At 37.7% G+C, this 23730-nt stretch overlaps 1 protein-coding gene and 1 long non-coding RNA gene across 2 annotated transcripts in view; one reads left to right on the top strand and one right to left on the bottom strand.

Moving 5' to 3' along the window:
- LOC120530402 overlaps positions 1–23730 on the top strand; it is a 55496-nt gene that overhangs the window by 15612 nt on the left and 16154 nt on the right. The gene's annotated exons all lie outside the window — the stretch shown is intronic.
- fbxl7 (F-box and leucine-rich repeat protein 7) overlaps positions 8505–23730 on the bottom strand; it is a 372909-nt gene continuing 357683 nt past the window's right edge. The window contains exon 4 of the mRNA XM_039754878.1: positions 8505–12682. Coding sequence (XP_039610812.1) covers positions 11946–12682 — 737 coding nt within the window. The 3' untranslated portion in view covers positions 8505–11945. The remainder of the gene's footprint in view (positions 12683–23730) is intronic.

Raw genomic sequence — 23730 nt, forward strand, 5'->3', positions numbered from 1 at the left:
CGTGGAAATAAGAAGGAATTTTATTCAAACACTGCAAACAAACATTTGTCACTTCAAACTTGCTCCTTGACAAAGATGACAGTTTTGTCTTTCAATTAAGGGCTTCGTAAGTTTCTTCTTCTTCGAATGTAAACGCGTCAGGAGCAGAGGCAGTCTGAGAGAGAGAGAAAGCAAAAGAAACCAATACCAAATCTGACAGGCACTGCTCACGGCTTTTTAAGTCGGCGGAGTACCGCGCAAGGCTTGTATTGCGCGTTATAGTGCAAGGATAAGGAGCAATGTGAGGGTAGTCTGTGTTTCAGGCTTTGTGGTTTTCCCAGGGGCGTCTGTATCTTCTTGGGGTGTGATCAGCCCTCCAGCTCACAATATATATATATTGTAGATGCCACATGGGCTGTACAGGCATCTCGGCCAGGAGAGGGAGCATACCTGGAAGTAAGGACCAGAAAGGGTGGACAGACAGCCCATTAGCAACAGAAGAAGTTGCTGGAGGTTTTTTATTCCCCCAACATTCTAGATGGCAGCAGCCCGGGAGGTTAGTGCACAATAAGAAGCCAGCAGGGCAGGCCAAGATATGCAGTCTGGCAGAGCAGCCCTGCTGGGGTCACTGGGTGCCACAAGAGGGTGCTGTTGGGAGACAATCTCCCTATTATGGACTTCCATATGACCTGGAATTGCCTTCATTGGGCAGTCGCCCTGGCACCGGAAGTACTCCTGAGTCTGTAATAAAAGAGACCACACTCCTTTATTCAAGCAAGCTGGGAGGTAGTGGAGCAACGCTTGAGTGGGGTAGGGAGAAAAGAGAGATATTGTGAGAAGAAGACCTCACACAAGCACTGCTTGTGCTTGTGTCACATTTGGAGGTATTTAAAATAAAAACCTTTTATTTGAGCCCGGGACTGTACAAGTGTGTTCGTGTATATATGTGTGTGTATATACTGTATAAACAACAAAACACTGCAGAGGACCACAACACATTGCAGGCAGTGATGAAGTTAGCTCAGCCTTCTATTCTGGCCATACTTAACACGCAGACTGCCACTGAAATGTAGAAAGGATTATTAAAGACCTCAGTCACTGTGCACAATATCTTTTTACAGTCATACCAAACTGTTAGTACTCACAGTTCTAAATTCAGGGACAATTTTTACCATCAGATTATGCAGCCACATAACAAGCACTCATGCTGACAAATGTATTGATTGTTTCTTATATACAGTAACATCTGATGATATATTTTTATTCACTGTATTTACTATTAGTTGATTGCATTGTACTACTGTCACTATTCCATGGGGCATATGCAGCTAAAAATTTCATTTTACTGTATGCTTGATATCAGATTTGACTTTGAACATACTATAGAATATTTAAAATAGTCCATTTTAATAAGCAAAATTAAACCTTGTAGAAACCTTCTGAAACAGCAATTTGATAAGTGACTGAAAAAAATGTGATGGTTAATGATATCAATAAATCAGTTAAGGTCTGCTTTCTGGACCTGGTAAAGTCATTTCCACATATGTTTGCATTTCCTGCAGTCCCTTCTTCAGCCCCATCTCTGCCTTCAGGTTTGGTGGGGAACCCAGCTGGTTAACTTCAGAGCTCAGTCAGGCTGTCCCCTGAGTCAGGTTCATGCACTCACATCCATTTACCTAAATGTGGCTTTATCTAAACTCGGGAATCATGGCTTCTGTATTTCGTCCTATTGTGGAGTATTATCTTTAATTTGTAGCCTAGTGTTTTATGCACACGAGACTCGTAGCTGTGGGTGAGATTTGTCTGTTTTGTTTTCCTTTCTGGGCTAGCTTGTTTTTCGATGTTCACTTGTATCTTAACTCCAAAAAAAGGAAGAAAAGTTTGCATCAAACAGTAATACCTATTTAATACTAAAACTCTATTTTTTTTTATACAAATTTTTCACCTGAACCACCTTTTGCAATAATGGAGAACCATTTAAATTAAGCGTTGCAGATGAGTGACTTGAGTGGTAAGTAAGTTTTCCAAGCTTTTTTAATGCTGCTCCATGCTGGTCTTGCCATATAATGCCTACACAGATATCATTAAATGGTGTAGGCTGTTGACTTCCAGCATCCTAGCCATGTGTTGTGGCTTCTCAAGGCGGTGCTGCATAGTACGGTGGGAGTCGAGTGAGACAGAGAGAGCTCAGCCGATGTCACCAGAAAGTGGTCCACTTTGCATTGCTGTCAGCCTGTTTCTTCATAAACATTTAATGGAGTTCTAATTCTGAAGACCCTTATAATTCAGATGTTGCAGGTTCACAGCTCAACATTATCAGTTATTACAGTGCAAAATGTGTGACCTGGGATAAATCGCCGTGTTATTCCACAACAAAATCCCCCAGTTTCTGTTTTGTACCCTTTCTTGATTTTGTTCCTTTGCCTTTGGTTTTTCACTGTTGTTTTGTATTTGTTAACAAGGTTTCTTTAGTTATTTGTAGTTGTTCCCTGTGTTCTGTATTTATTATGGTATTACATTGACTGATGATTTGAAGGGCTAGACCCCTGAATAGGTATAAGCCCTCAGGTGCTACAGTTAGTCAGGCTGAAGTAGCTGAAGGCTCTTTAAACTCTTGGCAGCCATTGCTTCACTGCAGTGTCATTGGTTCCTGTAGTGGTGTTTTCTGCTCCCTTGTAGACTCTCCCTTTGTAGACCATTTAGTTTTTTTTCTCATTAAATTTTTGCTTTGTCATTAAGATTGGTTTAGTGGATCAAAAATGTTGGGCTTTATTAATAATTACTTCATTATTTTGTTTATTATTATGTAATTTTGTTAGTTTAATTTTTCTCTTTTAGATTTTGTAATTGAAGTTTTCATTGTCTCTGAATTTTGTATTTATAAATTTTGAACTTTATATTTTTGAATAATTGTTCCCTTCATTATTAGTGACTTTTCAATTAATACATGAACACAACTATATTATGGCCAAGGTTTTTGATAGTATTTTCCTCCTCACTCTTTTGTAACAATATAAACTTTATGCACTCTTATTTTAACTTAAGTAGTTTTAGTTAAGCAGCCCAGAGGGCTGTTCCACGAAGCGAACTAACCTCAAAATCCAGGTTTATTTCGATAATCCCGGCTTAATTTCTCCAAATTCGGTTCCACGAACGAGGCTAACCTGAAGCTCCGCTTAATTACTATGCCAACATATGCTCTTGGACAAGCCTGCTCCGTGGCAGGTTAGTTGTGAAGCTTAGCTTAGCTTGATGAATATGATTGGACAAGCCATGTGATGTCACAGCACGACATTCTGCGGGGCTGGGATTATTCTGCTGCTGTTCACTCCCTCTTTCGCACACATCGACCCTCCAATATAAAATTATTACAGATTACATGCAGGCGATTCTAATTACTTAGAAAGTATAAAATGACAAGGAGTGCATTGAAGGCTTTTACATGAATAACCATGGCGTGCCCATTTATTCATAATCCAGTTGATGAGGGAGCGAGGCTCATTCGTAGAGCTTTAAGGCAACAGGTTCCACAATTACTTGGCCCAGGATAGATCCGTTGCATTTTGCGGATGATTATTTATACGAGCGCTATAGATTTAGTAGACACAGTATTGCATATTTGTGTCAGTTATTGGAACCTTACATTTCTAAAAACACACGTCGCTCTAAAGCCCTTACGGTTGCACAGTCTTTGTGTATCGCTATGCGTTATTTTGCCAGTGGTTCATTTCTGTACAGTGTGGGGGATGCTGAACATTTAAGCAAAGCTACAGTGTGCCGTGAAATCAGGAAGGTTTGCGTTGCATTAAAGTCCTTTTTAAATATATTCATTACCTTTCCTGGCCACCGAGGAATTCTTGCCATTAAGGAAACTTTCTTTGGAATTAATGGTGCTTAATCTTTAAACATCTACTCATTTACAGCACATAAATCATTACCTGATAAGTAACTGAATTTAATTTGTCAGGCTTTCCTAACGTCATTGGAGCCATTGACTGTACACACGTGAGGATAAAGGCTCCAGCAGGTCCAACAGAGCCTGATTACATAAACCGCAAATCATATCACAGTATTAATGTACAGGTAAGTACTGATAATATGTCACATTTATATACAAGAGGTCAAAGTGTAGTCGTCCAACATTAGCAATGTATGTCATTACCATTGCCTAAAATGTTTCAAATGGTATGCACTGCTGAACATCTAATTTCAAACATTGTGGCAAAATGGCCAGGATCAGTACATGATGCCAGAGCTTATAAAATCGAGGATTATTTGTAATAGCCTCGCTTGAGTTAGCCTAACAGTTCACTTCAGGCTCATTGAGTTCCACGAACAAAATTCAGGTGTATTTAATCTCCGTTAATTCAAGCCAAGCTTGATAAGCGAGGCTTGTGCGCGTCTGCGCGACATAAAAGGCAGCCTTGTTAATCGATGCTGGATAATTAAGAATGGAAACTAAGGAAAGAGCTGCGTTTTTTTCGCAGGCGGAGCAAGAATAATTATTACAAGCCTATGAGGACTACAAAGTTATAATAACTAGAACGGGGAACACGAGCTGTATTATCAAAGCTCGTGAGGCTGCATGGCAGAAAATAGCTGACAAGTTAAATGAGTAAGAACATGATTTTAGTTACTTTTGTGTTAAGGATGTCAAACTATTTAACAACTAAATGAGAACAGTTTCAAGCCTTCAAAATGTATAGTCATTAAAATTTCCTTTTACATATGCATTTTGTTACCAGTTGTAAGGTAATTTAAACTGCACAGGCTACTACAATGTCCCACGCTCTGTCTGGTGTAACTCGGAGATGCCGCAGGCAGTTAAACCTGGATTTTAACTGTCCAAATGTCATTTCAATGCGTGCCCTTGTCTTACAATGGGCATGGTTGAAATGTCTTTCTGCTTGTGTTGCAGGATCTGTATATGGTGTGAGAAGAAACGGTAGACATGGGCATCCTCTGTCACCAAGCAGCACACCAGGAAAAATTCCTATAATGGAAAGTAGACACATTAGACTGTAGTATAATAAACTATAGTATATTTGTGAATTTTAGTTGACTTGCCTTGTCTGAGGCTTTGAGCCAGTGAAGACTCGTGAAAAATTCTGGCATCATGTACTGATCCTGGCCATTTTGCCACAATGTTTGAAATTAGATGTTCAGCAGTGCATACCATCTGAAACATTTTAGGAAATGGTAATGACATACATTGCTAATGTTGGACGACTACACTTTGACCTCTTGTATATAAATGTGACATATTATCAGTACTTACCTGTACATTAATACTGTGATATGATTTGCGGTTTATGTAATCAGGCTCTGTTGGACCTGCTGGAGCCTTTATCCTCACGTGTGTACAGTCAATGGCTCCAATGACGTTAGGAAAGCCTGACAAATTAAATTCAGTTACTTATCAGGTAATGATTTATGTGCTGTAAATGAGTAGATGTTTAAAGATTAAGCACCATTAATTCCAAAGAAAGTTTCCTTAATGGCAACAATTCCTCGGTGGCCAGGAAAGGTCACCGAGGAAAGGTAAGGTAAGGTAAGCAATTCTATATTTAAGGACTCTCATAATTGTATATCTGTCTTATGTAAGTGTGCACTGGCAACCTAACCAAAGATTGCTTAGAGGGTGAACTGTTATGGAGCCTATTCTGGCAGCTAAAGGCACAAGGCAGGAACAACCCTGGTCAGAGCACCAGTTCATTGCCAGACACATATCTGCTCGCATATACACATGGGAAAACTATGATGGATGTGGGAAGGAAACTGTGACCACACATGGGGTTCAGAAATTAAAACTGATTCTTTTTATCTGAATTAATCAGAGCTGAACTCCTTCTACTAGCTGAGGACAGTGCACCAAAAGTGTAGCAACTCTGTTGTTTCTTGAATTGTTTTTAATTATTATTTTGTTCTACAGTGGTTTTATGGTTTTTCTGTCACATATAAATATTGACTGCACTAACCCTTATTATACTATATAACCTGTAAACTGTAATGTTTAAGTAGGATGTGTAAACAGTAGGGTGAGCCACTGAGCCACAAATCCCAGACACAATCATACGCAAACCAATCACAGGTTCAAACACAATCCATTTTTATTAACAATTATCTCCACAGATCAAAATAAGAACAACCAAATTCAACAGCCCCAAAAACAATTCTGTTTCTTCACACTTGTCCTATCAAACCTCATTTACTTAATCGTGACACTGCCGGTTAAGATTATACAGCTCCTTGATCCAGAAGAACGTCCGGGATATGGTCTGTAGGAAGCCCTTCTGTGTCCAACAAGAATGCCCCAAAAGTAGGGTGCATATCCCACTGCAGTTACCCCTGTTGGCACCCACAGAGCCCAACAGAGCTGTGTTCTGGAACACTAAGTCCCATGATGCCCTGTGGGTATCTGAAGGGGACCTGAATTCCAGAGACACTGCCCTCTAGTGTATCGGGGAATATAGTACCCTCCAGGACCTCCTATCATGCTTCTTTCCCTAAGAGGTAAGGATTATTGATTGATTGATTTTGTCATGGTGTCCTGTCCCGTTAAGGAATCACCCTCTGGGACATCTGTCTATCTCCAGCAGCACTCACAGATACAAATATGATGTTATTTTAAAATTTTTAATAATTATTTACTTAGATCTAGCCCTCTGTGGACCTTTATCAGAAGGTGAAAAATGACACATTTCTATTGCAACTGAGAATATTTAGACTTGAAACACTTAACTTGAAGAACACATTTTAATTTTTCATATAGTTGACACAGCTATTCTTGTTATATTACTTATTTATTTACAGTAAATATAACATTCCCTCTGAACACCATGAATTAGGGGGGTTTAGACTATGTTATATAGTTCCTCCGCTGCCTGGAGTTTAAACATCTCTTTTATGTTTGTTTTGTTCATTGTTATGTTTATATTGTTAATTCTTTTAATTTTGTTTTACGTTTAGAGATGTTTAAACATCTTTTATTATGTGCCATGTGTTTTATGGTGGTCCCTCAAGATGTGGGGCTACTTGCCCATCACTGTCAAGGGACTGTCCTCAGCTGTATAAAGGCTGAGGACACACCCACAGTCCCTTGCGGTTCATTTTGAATGTGCATGTGCCAGTGAGCTTCTCTCTGATGATTCCTTGCTTTTGTGAATTTTGAACATTTTGGACCCTTACTTTGTTTTTTTGACCATCTTTAGATTTGGTATTGGGACTGTGTTTGCTGTTGGGATTACCTGTTTTCAAGGAAGTGCCTCCTGTACCCTTTTGCCTTGTGCTCCTTAGGGCTTTTTTCGTGATACAGAGCATTTTATATAAATAAACCTTTTTATTTATAAAGATTCCTTGTTGCCCTTTTTGTGTGACCCCTTTGAGTATTTTATGGGACATACGCATATGTGATTAATAACACACTAATTCAGACTTTTTGCATTTTTGTTATTGTTTATTATTATTCTTGTTAATTTTTTATTTTATAACATTCTTTATTACTGTTGAAAATTTCTCATTATGAGCTAAGGCTGCAACATTATGATGCCATCGTGGTGAGTAAGGTCATGTGCATGTAAAATGTATGCATGAGTGTGTGATATCACTGTGGCAAAGTTCCCTGCAAATATGGGCCTAGAGCCATAGTAAGAGTGCTGGTCCTCAGAAAGGCAAACCCATTGATTCCACCATTTATTTGTCTTCTCTTTTTCTTACAGGCTGATGGATGGATTTTACTCATCCAAAGTTAGTTTTTTTTGACCATTATATGTAACTGAGCTCCATACTCATTAGGAGCTAGTTTACTTGGCCAGGTAACTTCTGACAATGTTTGGTTAGACGAAGGGACACTAAACCCAGTTGGAAAATCCAAAATTTAGGGTTCATAATTCCATAATTAGCTGAGTTGTGATACATAGAAGAGCTAAACCTTGAGGAAATGACCCCCCATAACAAACAAAATTGTGGTAATCTGCAGATTTCTATGAAATGTATTAAAAACTAGAAGGACTACCTGGTGCTATCCAGGGTGAAATGAAGTGCAGTAAGCTAAATAAATTTCCCAGAGGGAAAATATTTGGTCATAAAGCAAAGTTTCATTGAGTAAATCCACTGCGGGAGGCAAATTTGCATACCTGTACCAGGTCCCAAAAATCCACGTTAGGTGTAGTCACTAGATAAAGTTTTCCAGGAAGAAAATTTTTAGATGTAAACATAGCCTTGCAGTCTATCCCCATACAAATGGGCAATCTGTGCAAAATTTAGCAGAGATAAGTTCATTGGGGTAGATTAGCATATAAGACAATCAAACAAATACACGTTCAACTTTATCTGTTAAATATTTGAGATTCTCATTTCGTCACGTATGGAATCTACAGCTTTCAGCTTTACTGTGGTCATCTGCTTTTGAGCTTTGTCTAATTATTACAGTCGCACATTTCTGAGTTTCTTCACTTGGAGGTGAGTTGACTTTTTCCTGCCTTAAATTATGAACAAGTTGACTCAATAAATGAATACCATGGTCATTTTCTTTTAAATCCCCAAACAATGGTTTGTTTATTTTTAATTATTTGCATTACCATTATATAGACATATCCCAGAATGCATTGTATATCATACTGGCATTTAGGTTGATTTGATCTTGATTGACACAAAAATGTAACAATTCTAAAGCCAAGACGTGGAGAGCCCATGAAAGAAACACCCTTCACATTGCGAAATGCACTTTACAAAATTAAGCTGAGTAGATACGGACTGCTAAAGTAGATTTTCCTCTCACCTGCATTTCCATTGCATTATAATATTACCACTTTAGTAATGTGACTTCCTTGACTTAACAGAGGGGTAGGCATTTATACTGATTTACTATGAGAGATTATTGCTTTGATACAATACAGTATGTTATTAGTCTACCTGAAGATATTACTGATTTTTACAATACAGTTTGGTTCATCAGACAAAATACATCATTTTGTTCAAATAATGCTTAAATTTTTTGTGCTGTTTACCTTGAAAATCCAATAACCTGGTCCATCTAGATTACTGTTGGAACTTTTAAAAGAAAAAATAAAACACTTTTAAATGTAGCATCAACAAAATGGAGGATGCATTGCATAGTATGGATTAGAGTTGCTGATTTTTTACTGCTATACTAAATGTTTTACCTTGTTGAGTCAAGCCAATTCAAATCAATTGTCAGCATGAAATTAAAGTATTATAATATAGAGGTCACTATGCACTGCGTGGAATGCTAACAGATTTACACAATACACCGAACTGGAAGACAAGACTCCTAGTATGGTGGTCCACTGCTTAACCCTTCTGTTTTAGAATGATTTTATGTCACATACTAAAATACACCTGATGGTACTAAATGCTAGCCAATCATTAAACATACTAGCAGTCCAAACAGTCATTTGTTATCTGAGACCTCAGTCGTGTGAACACCAAGCACAGATTTGATGTAAACTGTTCATTATAAATGATGGCAATCGTTACAGAATAAGTAGAGTCAGAAGTGCAATATTGTAGTCCACTACAATTACATTTCCCTTGAAACAGAATTTCTGTCACATACTAAAGAATGGTAAATACGTGCTGTCCACTGTTAACCAATAAATATTTGGTACTCATATATGTTCTGAATAAAGAATTATTACTGAAGAGCAAGTTTCAAAGTTCGGGATGTCCATTATAGAGTTGACCAGTGTCAGCTGATCACTAAAATTCTGTCATTCCTTAAAATATGTTGAGTTACAAGCTACAAATGATACTATGGGAACCACAAAGTAATTAATCTCATCGTAATAAACTGAAGTCTCACGTTGACATGTTTGGAGCAGCAAAAAGTACTCTCCTGTATTAAATGATTAATAAATATGTTAACAATCCTGAAAGAAATTCAAAACCAAAAATTAAATATATAGTGTAAAGAAACACTAATAATTGATCAAGATACTTTTGATAGACATTTTAAGCCAGTAAAGCAAAATGATTTCAATTCATAATAATGTATTTTTGTCCCGTGTTGACAATAAGAACTGTCCAATGTTAGCTAATCATTTAAAATGCTAACACTCCTGAAAAATATACAGAGCTAGAAAAGCACATTTTAGTATGGAATCCAGTAATTCATTCATCTAATGAGAATGACAGTTTGAAATTTACTGAACAGCAGAAAATGTTATACAAGTGTTAACCAATCAAAGGTGGAGAAGCAATTTTTGTATGTGTGTCTACCAATGAATTAAATTCTTACTGTCTTCCACATGACTGAAATATGCACTGCCCAGTATTAAGTGATCAATAAATATGATAACCTCCTTAAAGAATAAACAAAAACAGGAAAACAAAATTATGTATGGTGATTCAGCAAGCTGATCTAGCAACTAACCCAGTGCATGCTTCTGTTTGGAAGGGTGCCTCTTACACTAAACCAGGCTCTTGCTTCACTTGCCCTTCATGTTACATTAAATGCAATTTCCACTTTGCACTAATATATTAACAGTCCTTCAAGATATGCAGATTTGAAAAAAACTGTTTGTGTCATTTAATTCATTAATCTCTTAAAAATGAATGCACTGAACAGCAATAAATGTCAGTGTTAGCCAATCTATAAAAATGCTTGATTGGAAAACAGAATTCTAGCGTGGATGTCCAATAATTAAATTCACAAATAAGAACAAATTCATCTGACATGTTGACATAGACAAAATGGAAATACATTTCTCACTAAATATTGTGACCATCCACAAAGCCAGTAAACAAAACTTTTAGTATGGGGATCCAATAATTGATTGATCTTATTAAAATGTACTTTTGTCATATGCTTATGTTTACCGAATGGCAATAAGAGTTGTCAGCTGTTAAAAACATATTACCTGTCCTTGAATATAAATAAAGCCTGAGAAGCTACATTTTAGAATGGCATCCACTTTTGATTAATCTCAAGAGGGTGGTTTGTGTCATATGTAGGTTTTTAAGGTATCCAATTGTTAACTAATCCACCCTGATAAAAAGACAAATGTCCATGTGTCTGTGTATCTGTGTTTTCATCCAGTTGCTATGTCTCTGCTTTTGGGACTACAGCTTTTTGAATGACTAGATATCTTGAGTTGAAGTCTATGTAATCAATGTAGACCTCAGTAGAGCTTCATCTATTGGGATACAATTTGTGATGCATGTAGTAACAAACCACCACATCTCTATCATTCCAACACATGGTGCATCACAAACATTTGTAGTAATAAAATGCAGTAATGCTTCATCTGCTTAAATGAAAAATGAAATGCATTTTATTACTACATGTATAAAAAATAGATGATGCTCTGCAAACTTTAACTTTGAAGTCCATGCTGATTACTTAAATTACTGAAAGCACAAATTTCTAATATGTGTTAGAACACAAATATTGAATTTATGTGAGAAAGCTGAAGTTTAGAGAAGAGCAATGGATATTGTTCACTGTTAACCAGCTATTCAAAACACTAATACTTTGTAGAACGTTTACAGGAAAATGCTCATACAAATTGTTAATAAACAACTTTTATTTGAACTCAAGAAATTAAAGCACATTAATTAACCAAATAATTTGCGCATGAAGGACCTTATGCTGCAGGATTTTCTATAGTCCTGGTGTCTAGATACCAGAATTGCTTTGAACTTTTATCAAGGGGAAATAATTCTGATAATTTTTATTAATGTACCATGCACGCAGATGAAGAAAAAAAAATCACAAGGGAAGTTAAGAGGCAAATGCCTTAATGCTATAAAAAAGTACAGAATGAATGACAGGCAAATAAAAATAAAAAAGACAAATACATGATTGCAGTATTCCCATTGTTACCCTTTGATTATTTGAATGTTCCCCATGCTCCCACAGCCTAGTTTGCTTGATTAGTGCCATGCCTTCATCCCATTTTGCAGACAATCATGACTCTGTAAATATGAAATGGGGGATGTTACAGTTAGAAAAAGGCTGGATTAGTGTGTTCAATCACACACCGTTTACAGTGGCGTTTCACAAAGCGAAGAGCCTCCACTGTGATATCACAGTCCTGGATGTTCAACATCTGTAGATCGAAGCAGTTGGCAGCTACAATCTGCAAACCTCTGCCTGTAATGCTCTCACATGATTTGAGACTTAGTCGTTTTAGGTTAAAGCAGTTCAAGGCCAAGAACTCCAGGCCAGCATCAGAGACCAGAGGGCATTTGCCGATATCCAAAGATTTGAGCTTACCACAGTTTTTGGCAAGGTACTCAAGACCATGGTCCGTGATGCCTTCACAGCCCCTGGCATTCAGGTATCGCAGTTTGCTGCAGTATTTGGCTATATACCGAATACCTACATCGGTGATACGACTGCAGTGGGCAATGCTGAGGTATCTCAGCCGTGACTCCAATTTAGCAATCTCCCGCAAGCCAAAGTCACTTATGAAACGGCAGTCACTAACGCTTAGTTCCTTCACTGAGGTGCAATAGATGACCAAATAGCGCAGGCCTTCATCTGTGATGCGCACACAGCGGCGAAGATAGAGGTGAGTGAGCTGCGTACAGTGGGCAGCAATTGTGTGGAGTCCTTCATCCTCCAAGACAAAACAGTCAGTCATGTCAAGGTAGCGGATGGAGATTTGCTTGCCATGCATTGGGGAGAGCTTGATTGTGGCTTCTCTAGTCAAACTGATGCATGTCACCTTGGAGCAACCTGTAAAGAGACAAAAAAGTACTTTCACTTAATATCTCAGAAAAGGAGTGGAAGGCAGCCATGCATAGAATACACTCTAGTTCCATATGCACAAAGTATTCAATTATTCAACTTAAAATCTTTTATTGTGAACATTTATCTCATTTAAAATTGTCCAAAATGTAACCAGGCCAAGATTCACCCTGTGAACGTTGCAATCAAGCTCCAGCCTCACTGGGCCACATGTTCTGGGTGTGAACCAAATTAACATAATTCTGGACTAAAATCTTTGAATACCTATCAGCCTTGATGTCACAATCACTCCCAAGCCATTAACAACTGTGTTTGGTGTACTCCGGGATGGTTTTAAAGTGGAGGAGAATAAATTAATTGTAATTGCTTATACCACACTACTAGCACATAGACTTCGCCTGCTTAACTAGAAGAATCCCAGCCCAACTGTTATAATTCAGTGGGTAACTGATGTTCTATACTATTAGAAATAAGAAAAAATCAAATTCTTACTTAGAGGATCTATTCAAAATGTTTTTACGATAAGGAGAGATCTAATTAACAATATTTTAGAATAAGCATTTATACTGGGGAAAAGGACAAAATAAAATATAATAATAATATAATAAGTGATAATATAATAAAACAAAAAGACACTAAAACCCTTAAAAAAACAACGCAGTATTCCCTGACTCATTTACAAAAATTGAAGTACAGGCCAAATTTCGTTAAAACGACCTAAAAAATATTTTGTTGCAATGAAAATTTCATAGTAATGACATTCCATATTTGTCACTATAGTGCTTTCTTTAACTTGTGTCCAGGAGTTTGTAATCATTTCAATAGCTTATTTCTTGTTAATTTTCATCTCCTCCTTCCTACAAGTTATGCTAACGACAATTTTTGTCAGCATTTCCTTTGCAGTAATACACTTTCAGGGTGCGAATGATGCCCAAATCTAATGGCTGAAGCACTGCCATGCAATTGGGTGGGAGGAACTCAATGAGAACATTATCTAAATGTAGATGCATGCTGTGAACAGCACAGTTATCAATCAGAAGCAGAATCTTCCTTTTCTTCTTCTTCATATTGTGAGGTATATGAACTCTTATTGGAATACCAAAAAGAGCAGCCGTCTGAGTTTTTTTTTTTTTTCTGTCCACACTGGCCATCGGACCTTACTCCTTTTCTATGTTAACTAATGTTGTCTTATTTTAATTCCTTATTTTTTCTTTTATTTTTCCTTTCTTCATTATATAAAGCTACATTTTGTATGAAAATGTGCTATATAAATAAATGGTGTTGTTGTTGTTGCCACAGAAGCAAATCCAAGCCGATCACAGTCATGGTATCGTCAATGGGTGATGCAAGGAACATCCATCAAGGAACATTATACAGTAAATGCAAGGAACAGCATTGCTTGGCCACTAACCTGGCCACGACCCTGCCTGACTGCTGTGTCTGTGCATAGGAGAGTGGTAGATCCTTCTACAATAAATAACCATGCTGTTCTTGTTTCAAGCAGAATAAAGCTGGTTTTGCTAAAGTACTGAGACACAACCTCATATTTTGGGGTGCAAGACAGTGACTCACGCATCACAATATCCTTGTCAAGTTGTCACAGCCAGTTTCCCAAAAAGTTTTGAGTCATCCAAACTTGCTGGTTTGCTTTATACTCGCAGGGAAGGAATGTAACACACTTAAAACACCAAGGACTGGTCAGCTTGCCAATGATGAGAGGAATAACTGCTTTATTGACGTCTTCAAATGCAGAGGTTCGCATACATTGGCGCTGAGGCCCAAGGTTTGCAACCAGAGATTTTTCTTCTGTTTTGTCTCGGTCTTTCAAGAAAGTTGATAATGTCGATGGCGTAATTCCAAATTCACTGGCAATGTCTTTCTTCTTTTTGCTGGAATCGAGAGTTGCAAAAATGTCAAGTGTTTTTCTTTCTAATATGAACTGTTGTCATTTTTTCGTGTCTGCCATTTCTATAGGATGGTGACAATGAGTTAAATTCCAATGGATGCAAAAGGTATCACTGAAAACCACAGAAAACAAACACAGCAAAAAAAACAGTATTAGGAAAGTTCAAAGAAATAGGAAAATTTACAATGTTTCTGTTCGGGGATCGTTGTACACAATTGAGCTGCGACCACACTTTTGGGCACTTTGTTGTAATCAGTATCTGCTGAATGTACTTCGTAGCAACAAGACTTTTTATGGGGAAATTGTTGGGACCGTAAAATACTTCGTTGTAATGAAAATTTTGTTGTAAAGATATTTGTTGTAATGGAATTTGATCTGTACTCACATTACCATAACACAAAAAGGTACCTCTAGTAAAATGATTTATTAAGACCTTTTTGGGTGAAGATGTTTGCTTATCTATCAAACAGTGTCAAGGTTTATAATCAGTCTGAATCTTTTTACAGCAGTAGATAGGATTGGACTACATAGCCATAAACTCACCAGTTGCTGCATTCTTGAACTGTTTTTTTCTAGGTAACATAAGTAGTGTATGTTAACAAACCATAAATTAAACTTCTGGTCATGCAACTCACAATGTGGTTCAAATATTTGCATGTCCTTGTCCTTGTTCACCTGTAAGTTACAATATTCATCCTTTTAGAATGTGTCTGCTGTTACACAGGAGTTTGTTTTGAAACCATAATGAGACATTCTTCAATCACTGGAGTCATCTTATTCCTGTAATCTCGCAAATCCACCGCCCCATAGTGGGATGGTGATCTTAGAAATGTATTATTTAAGATCTTTTTGGCTACTGTAGTAAAGACGTTTTAGGAGTGTGTGGTTCAGTTATATACAGTGTGATAAACACAACAAGGTAATCAGGGGTCCCTATTAGTACTCCAGTGTAGGCTAAACACTAAAATCTAAAATATATGTCACATTAGATGGCTTTTCTAGTGATTTTTCAGTTGTAGCCTTCATTTACATAATCTTAGCAAGTTGGAGAAAGATGGCGGTGTGCTCCTGTGAAGCTGATCATCTAATTTAACAAACAGTACATAATGAGTGACACCAGCTAGTCTGCAACTAAGCAAACAGGCTTAATTTTATCTTTGATTGGAGGGCCCATGTCTTTGCATGTGAGAGTTGAGAACCAATGCGCACTCAGCTTGCAGTACATAGAATATAACAATAAGGAATAAGCAACACGTGTGTTTTGAACCTCATAAATAGAAGAGAAGCGTGTCCATCTGATGACTCATGTTTTGTGTACTTAAACAGAATGGAGAAGAGAAATAAAAGGGGCTGAGACTGTACCTGGATGCACCACGGCTATTGCTCCTTCACAAAGAGCCAGCACTGCCTCAAGGGCTGTGGACCTCACAAAAAGAAGAGAAGCTTGTCTGTTTGATGTCTTACATTTAACATTCAATAACAGAATGGAGAAAAGAAATAAAGGGCAGAGACTGCTGTTGAACTGGCTGTAACTCTCACTGCAATTGGTTGCCAGAAAAAGAGACCATGACTGTGCTGGAAGACGTGACAAACATGCGATTTTCAGTTGTGTAGTTTGACATAGTACAGCAATGAGATCAGCGACTGTGGTTGATGAATATGAGATCCTCCATGCACTGCCCGTGCTAGGGTATTTTGAACCCTAGGCCTAGACTGTTTGGTAGCTAATCTGTGTGGCTGGGTTTTTCCATCCTTATGATCTGCGCCATAGACAAAATGCCTAATTCGCCTTAATGGTTGGGCCGGCCCTACCTCCATGAAAAAAAAGTTGTATAATGTGACACTGGCGTACTGCTTCTATAGAGAATATAACACATTATCTATGAATAATGTTGTCAGTTAGAATATGCATATCTTAATCTGATGAACTGCATCACACATGGTTATGCAATCTGCAAACAAAATCTGCACCACTTTGTATTTTTAACCAACATGACACAATATGCACCTAGATATTCTGTGTGCAATGCTAAAGTCTCCATTTAGTTAAGAATGGAAGCACGGTAAGCAAAAACAAATAATTTCAAGGGTAAAGTAGGCTATGAGGAAACACCCTAACAATAATCTTTTTTTGAAATCATATTTGTGCATATTGTAGTGAGCACTGAGATGGAAGGAAGAAAGCCATAAATAAGGATTCACAATAATAAAAAGTAACACTGTACTCAAAGAACCTAATGAGACTGATTATTTTACAAGACACAGGAAACACCCTCAAAAAAGCAAGCATGAAGGGGGTGAGTTTTGCTTTGGATTTTTTTCTTTGCATTTCTTGTTGTTTTGTCTTATTTAATTGCTTTATCTGTTATTATTATTTGTTTGATTGTGGAGTATGCTGTGTAATGTTCTGCTTTTTGAAAGTAAATAAAAAACTGGCTAACCTCACACTGTGCTTCTGCTACATAAACACTGTCAGTATCACGGTATCAGCAGTCTGCGTCACTTCCTACTATCTGTCTTCACAGGCTTCAGCATCACTGTGCCCAAGGTAAGTATGAGTCCTATGTTTTTGTTTCTTATAAAAGTCTCCCCCAACTACCTTCGTGAGGTTTGTTAATGAATGTGCCTCCCTTCCCTGCCATATGGGTTGCTGCTATTCAAGAGTCCAGCCCTGCCCAATCAACGAAGAGCATGTAGACTACTGTCTTCCTGTCCAGCCTGTGAAGACCTGTCAGCCACCTGCAGTACATTCTCACAAACCTAGTAAAGTGCACTGAGTGATTTGCAACACCATAATACAGTGAAACCTCGGTTCACGAATTTCCTGGAACACATACAAATCGGTTTACAACCAAAAAGTTCGCCAAACTTTTGCATCTGTTCACGACCACAGACTCATTATATGAACAAGCCAATTTCCCTTTCGGTTTGTGTGCGCCGATGATTTCTGCATGTGTTCAGTCTCTCTCTGTGCATTGCCTGTGAGTGAGTGAGTGAGAGAGAGAGAGACAGACACACACACACAGACGCGCGCAAGAGAGACACGCGCACACACACACACACATACACACACACACATGCGAGAGAGATGGCTGGATGCATAAGGCTTGTTTTTAAAGAGACAGATCCGAGCATTGTTTAAACCTCGTATTTAATGAAGACTTTTTTCTATTGGATTTTAACCTCCACTTCACTTCTGTTTACAGCGATCGGTTCGTGGCACGCATTGTTGCAATGTTACTTTTCTTGGTGGTTTATTAAATTACGGATTTTTCAAATGTTCATTTTTTCCCTGTGCTACAAACTCATTAACACTAGAATTATCAGAGCCTACTGAAAAACTCGTAATTCCGCCCCACCTTAAATCGCTTCTTAAATCCCTTCACACCTCTCCGTCAGCGTCCTTTGTCCTCTAAATGTGCTGATAAAGAGAAGCTAGGAGCAGCCGGCTATTCCATCCCCCCACCAATTTAGAACGTGCACGAACTTCTCTCAGCTCATGCCTTGATTGAGTATCTGGGAGTGAAGAAAAGTTTTAGAGTGGAAATAATAGATTGTTATTTGGAACACACGCATTTCATGTCTGTTCCGTTTCTACAGTAATCTGTGTAAACACATTGTTAAAACAGAAACGTTTTTTATATTCTAGTAGTAGATGACAAAATGTAGGCATAAACTATATAATGTATGAAGCCTGAAGTCCAAATATCAAAGAAAAAGGAAAGCAGAGAAGTAGTGTTTTAAAGAAGGTACGAAAAAGAAAAGGAAAAATTTTAAAAATAACGTAACATGATTGTTAATGTAATTGTTTTGTCATTGATATGAGTGTTGTTCTCATATCTATCTATCTATCTATATATATATATAGCAAAATACCCGCGCTTGGCAGCGGAGAAGTAGTGTGTTAAAGAAGGAAAGAGAAAGAAAAGGAAACATTTTGAAAATAACGTAACATGATTGTCAATGTAATTGTTTTGTCACTGTTATGAGTGTCGCTGTGATATATATATATATATAGCAAAATACCAGCGCTTCGCAGCGATGTCATGTGTTAAAGAAGTTATGAAAAGAAAAGGAAACATTTTAAAAATAATGTAACATGATTGTCAAAGTAATTGTTTTGTGTATTTGGTTCACAAAGTTGTTTTCGTAGCTGCATCAGAAAATGTACCACAACGTCTGACACGCCTCCTTTTTACTGTTTTCTCAAAGCTTGGATTGCTGCTGTCATATATATACACACATATACACACATACATACATATATATATAATATACATATATATATACACATACATATCTTCATATCTACATATCTATATACATATCTACACACACAAATTATATATATGTGTGTATGTATGTATGTATGTATGTATGTATGTATGTGTGTGTGTGTGTGTGTATATATATATATAATCTAGATAGGGGTGTGTGTGTATATATATATATATACACATACATACATATATATACACATACATATACTTGTGTGTATGTTTGTATGTGTCTATATGTGTGTGTATAGCTTTGGTCACTGAGTGCAAGGGAAAAATTGAAATATAGTCTATAAGTTATTAAACAGTAAAACATTAACGTTTTAAGAAGTACAGGTACATTGAGCACTACTGGAGTGGTTGGGTAAACTACATTTTAAAGACTGTGTAACAAAACAGGTAAGTAACTAACAGCAGCTAAAATGTATATGGATCATCTCTCGGTAGTAGATCCCTTTTGAAAGGCGCTACACGACGGCTGTGGTATAGAAATTACATTTTCTATGTGAACGTTCAAATTTGTGCCTCTGGTAATGTGCCTTACCGGCAATTAAAGAAAATTATTTTGTGTCCTCTGCCGTGTTAAGAGAGAAAGGCTTTGGTTTGGGATAAAAGGAAAAAGGTGTAAAGAAAGGAAAGTTGCCTTTTTCTTTTATATAGTATAGAGATGTGTTCGCTGGCGTTATGATCGCCTTTTGGCGACAGTCGCGGTGGGTCTTGTGTAGACTGGTGAGACGTCCCGCCATTAATCGGCTGTGATGGCACTGTGAGTCCTCCACTCGTGTGCGTGTGTTCATAATCCGAGCTGAGGACCTGATAATCGTATACGTGCAAAAGAAAGTGTGAATCGCCTTAATATTATTTTGCCGTGGTGTAGAAAAGGGGTCCGTGTTTGCACTTGTCTGGGCTATAGCTCAGGGGGGATGAAAAAATTAAAAGTGCTCACTTTGACTTAAGGCAGAAGCGCAGTCAGCGTCTAAAAGGCCGGCACAGCTATGCAAGCGCGCTGGCTGCTCGACTTTTGCTGGGCAGGAGACCCCTTTTGTACACACGTTCATGATATCAAAAGTCTCAGCTCTTTGGAGGTAATTCATATATTATATATATAGCAAAATACCCGCGCCTAGCGGAGAAGTAGTGTGTTAGAAGTAATGAAAAGAAAAGGAAACATTTTAATAATATAACATGATTGACATTGTCATGAGTGTTGCTATCATATATATTCCTGCCTAAATAAGTCACCCTCGCTCTTACTTTTTACCGTTCATTTAATCATGGCTAGTGGCGGAAAAATTATAAAATGGAAGGAGGATGGCTTTACCAAAACAATTATTGATGGCGAATCGATTATTCATAAAGCTTGAATTGGTGATCTGTTTTTCTGTGTTAACCTCATATTTTTCATACTTCTTCTCAAACTAAGGTGGTGCGAGGGTAAAATGAATCGGGATGCGTTCAATGTAATCGGTGTACCAGGAAATCATGCATTGACAAAAGCTCCCCTTTGCTTGTAATGCAAAGTGTGATTAAATGCATTAAAGGTTATGGAGCACATGCATCGAAGCTTCTCAGCTGTGCTTGTGCTAAGAAAAGGAAAGATTTTAAAAATATAACACGCCTGACCACCACTAGAGACAGCGTATTAACTTTTGAGAAGTAAACTGCTTTTAGTCTTACTATTTTAGAATAAAGGCATACATTTGATCCTTCGGTCTGTAACAGCATTTGATTTCGGTCTGTAACAGCCGGTGCAATTTATGATCCTTGTAAAGGTTAGCTTTTTTTTTTTATTCACTTTTCATTCTCTCAGTCGTGTTCAGAATCAATCCATACAACCCCATCTGACACGGCTGTTTTCACATAAAGACGCGCTATAGCTCTGCAGTGTACCACGATGCATACTAAAGTCCCCCCCCACCCCCAGTTGCTGACACACAAACGCTGGCGAAGCTGCCTTCTTCGTATCTCACCGTCACTTGATTTTCTTTTTATTCAGTTTTATTGAGTGTTCCTGCCAGTCCCCCCATATTGCTGTATGCTGTTTCTTTTGTTCTCCAGGACATGCAGAGGAAAGAATGGTAAAGAGCAGTAACTTCAGCGCTATATGCAATAATCAGACACTTCCCATCTGCCCGTTGTTTTGTTATACTTTTACACCAACATATGTTCCTGTGTTTGAGCATGCTTAAACTTGCATGCTCAAAAAATACACCCTTACCCTTTGGCTTATTTTTGAGTGGGTTGGCCACAAACCTGCTGTTTTTTAATTTTTAAGTGGTAGGCTTACTTAGTGTATGTGAGGCCTACAAGCACTGGGAGTGCGGCCCTGATTGCTGTGAATTAGAATCATAAACATGGCAAAAAGGGTATATGAGGCCTTCAAAGGACCCGTAAAGCCAGCCAGAACTCTCACTGACCTGCCCAAAAGAGACTCACCTAAACATAGCTAGGCTCCAAATACTACCTGTTTTCAGTCAGAAACTTTTGTTAATGATGTGAAAATACTAGTGTGGATGCAAATTGTTTTATTTGAAAATGCTGTTTTTAAATGAAAACGTAGTAGTATGGATGTAGCGTCAATGACCTGACAAACTGCACATCTGCAACCTGCCTGGGCCAGAAATGGATTCTTGAAGGTAACATTGTAAGCCAGCAATGATAGCTGTGATATTTTTAAATTATGGATTCTGATATGTTCTGTGTCCTGTATCAACTTTACTAGGGGGCTCTGCACCCTGCTCGCTTTGCTTGCTAACCCCAAGGCGGGTACTATGTACCAGCCACTTCACATCTCTGCCGCTTGTGTATGTGGATTTCACTTTCACCAAACAACAAATCTTTTAATTCTCGCAGATACGCCTCTTCATTGGGAAGAAACACTACTTTTCCCTAATGGCAACAGGAATTAGATGATGTGCAAGTCTTTGACTTAAACATTAAAGCTGAACAATATTTACATACTTCTGTCATATCAGCTATGTCCATATATTTGATCTCTTTTTGTTGTAATAATTTCCGTTTGTTAGCGCTAATGTGATCTTTACTATCAGGTTTTTGAGACTTTTGAATTTTAGTACTTTCATAAGCTGTAACTTGCTCTGCATGTGTATTGTGCCAACATTTTTTAACCTCTTTACAACTATGTAATTTGTCTTCTACTTTAATCTCCAACCCCGCTTGATGCTGAGAGTACAGGAACTGTGTCTGACAATAGCATGGTTGTAAATGTTTGAGAGGAGGGCAGGACTTGTCAAAATCTCTTGGCAAAAAGTCTTGTCTTGTGGGACCTGAAATTATCTCTTATCCCAGGATTTCCATTCATAATAGAAAGAAAATCTCTGTCTGTTTGCTTGTTACTAATGCACAGCTACCAACTTGAAATTTGACACACAGGTTCTTTGCAATATACAGTAAGTTCGATTTTTAACAAATAACCATAAACCTTGTCCCCCAGGGAACTGGCAGGGGTGGCTATGGTTTAGTGCAATTATCAAGATGTGCTACAATGTGATTTAACGATAATGGAAGCCTACCATGCAGGTTGTGATGGTGGTGTGATGAATGCCATGCATTAAATATAACATTTTTTTATCAAGCATGTCCTCCCTATTTTTGACATAGCCCGAAGCCTTTCTTAGAGTTACTTATTTGAATTTGAAGTCACAAAAATAATCTCACAAAAGTAATCCCTACCATATTTGTATCTGCATAAGTCAGGTTTTTGGCCTATCGTTTGGCCTTCAGAGTTGTTATAATTTAATAGCTAAATCAAATGCTAATATATGTATGGGATCACTGATCATTTTTAATCTAAATACAACAGTTTTTCCCGACATAAAATTACAGGCAAGTTTAGAAATAATACTGAACAAAGCAAGAAAAAAGGATAACAGTTTCTAAATTGTGACTGGTAAGAAATACTACAGTGTGAATTATTGGCAAATACTTAACTCCATGTAGTTTGTGATGGTGGCACTATTATCTTTCAAACAATAATTCTGGGTTTGATTCATACTGATTACATTTAACTTGGTCTTTAATTAAATAGATCATGTTTATGCTTTTGATATGGCTGCAAGCCACCCTAGATGGACTATATTGCCTCCAGATTTATTTATTGCAATTCAGGGTTTTTACTGGAAGGAAAAAACAAAAATATTATACAAATATACTATACAAAGAAGTGTTCTAATCCCAGCAACAGTTATATAATAAATGCAACAGGCGTAATGCTAATATAGAATTTGTAATTAACTTTTACCTTTCCATTGTTTCACCTTCTTACCAAGGCAATGGCAACTCAGCTAGTGTTATATAAAGAAGGAAATACATAGGCTTCAAACTCCTGTGACCCTGAATTGAATTAACTGGGTTTAGAAAATTAATACATGGATAAATTATACCTCCTATATTTAAATGGTAGGATACTGTGCCTGTGAAACACTAGAATCCAGCTTAAAGCTGCTTTACTTAAAATCCATCACTTAAGACATTTTCCTTTTCACAGCCCTCTCTGGCCCCTACACAGTTTTGACCACAATTTTCATCTTTAGTATTCAAAGTGTGGCCATTCTTCTTCTGTTTGGAATTCACATTTTCTCCTCATGTTTTTGTGGGCTTGTAGCTGGGATTTAGCAACCTCTCCTCAGTCCAGAAAGAGGTCCCTGTAGGGGAACAAGTTTGTCTGTACTGCTCTAGTGAGTTGAGCAGAGGAAGAAATTGATCAGGGGACAAAGATATTGTCAAGGATGGTCAAAATCAGGAAATAAGTTATAATGTGTGTCTAAGCCAGTGTTTCCCAACCTCGGTCCTCTGGGCACACTGTGGCTGCAGGTTTTTGTTCCAACCAGCTT

Source organism: Polypterus senegalus, chromosome 5, assembly GCF_016835505.1.
Source record: "Polypterus senegalus isolate Bchr_013 chromosome 5, ASM1683550v1, whole genome shotgun sequence".
NCBI classification, from domain to species: Eukaryota; Metazoa; Chordata; class Cladistia; order Polypteriformes; family Polypteridae; genus Polypterus; species Polypterus senegalus.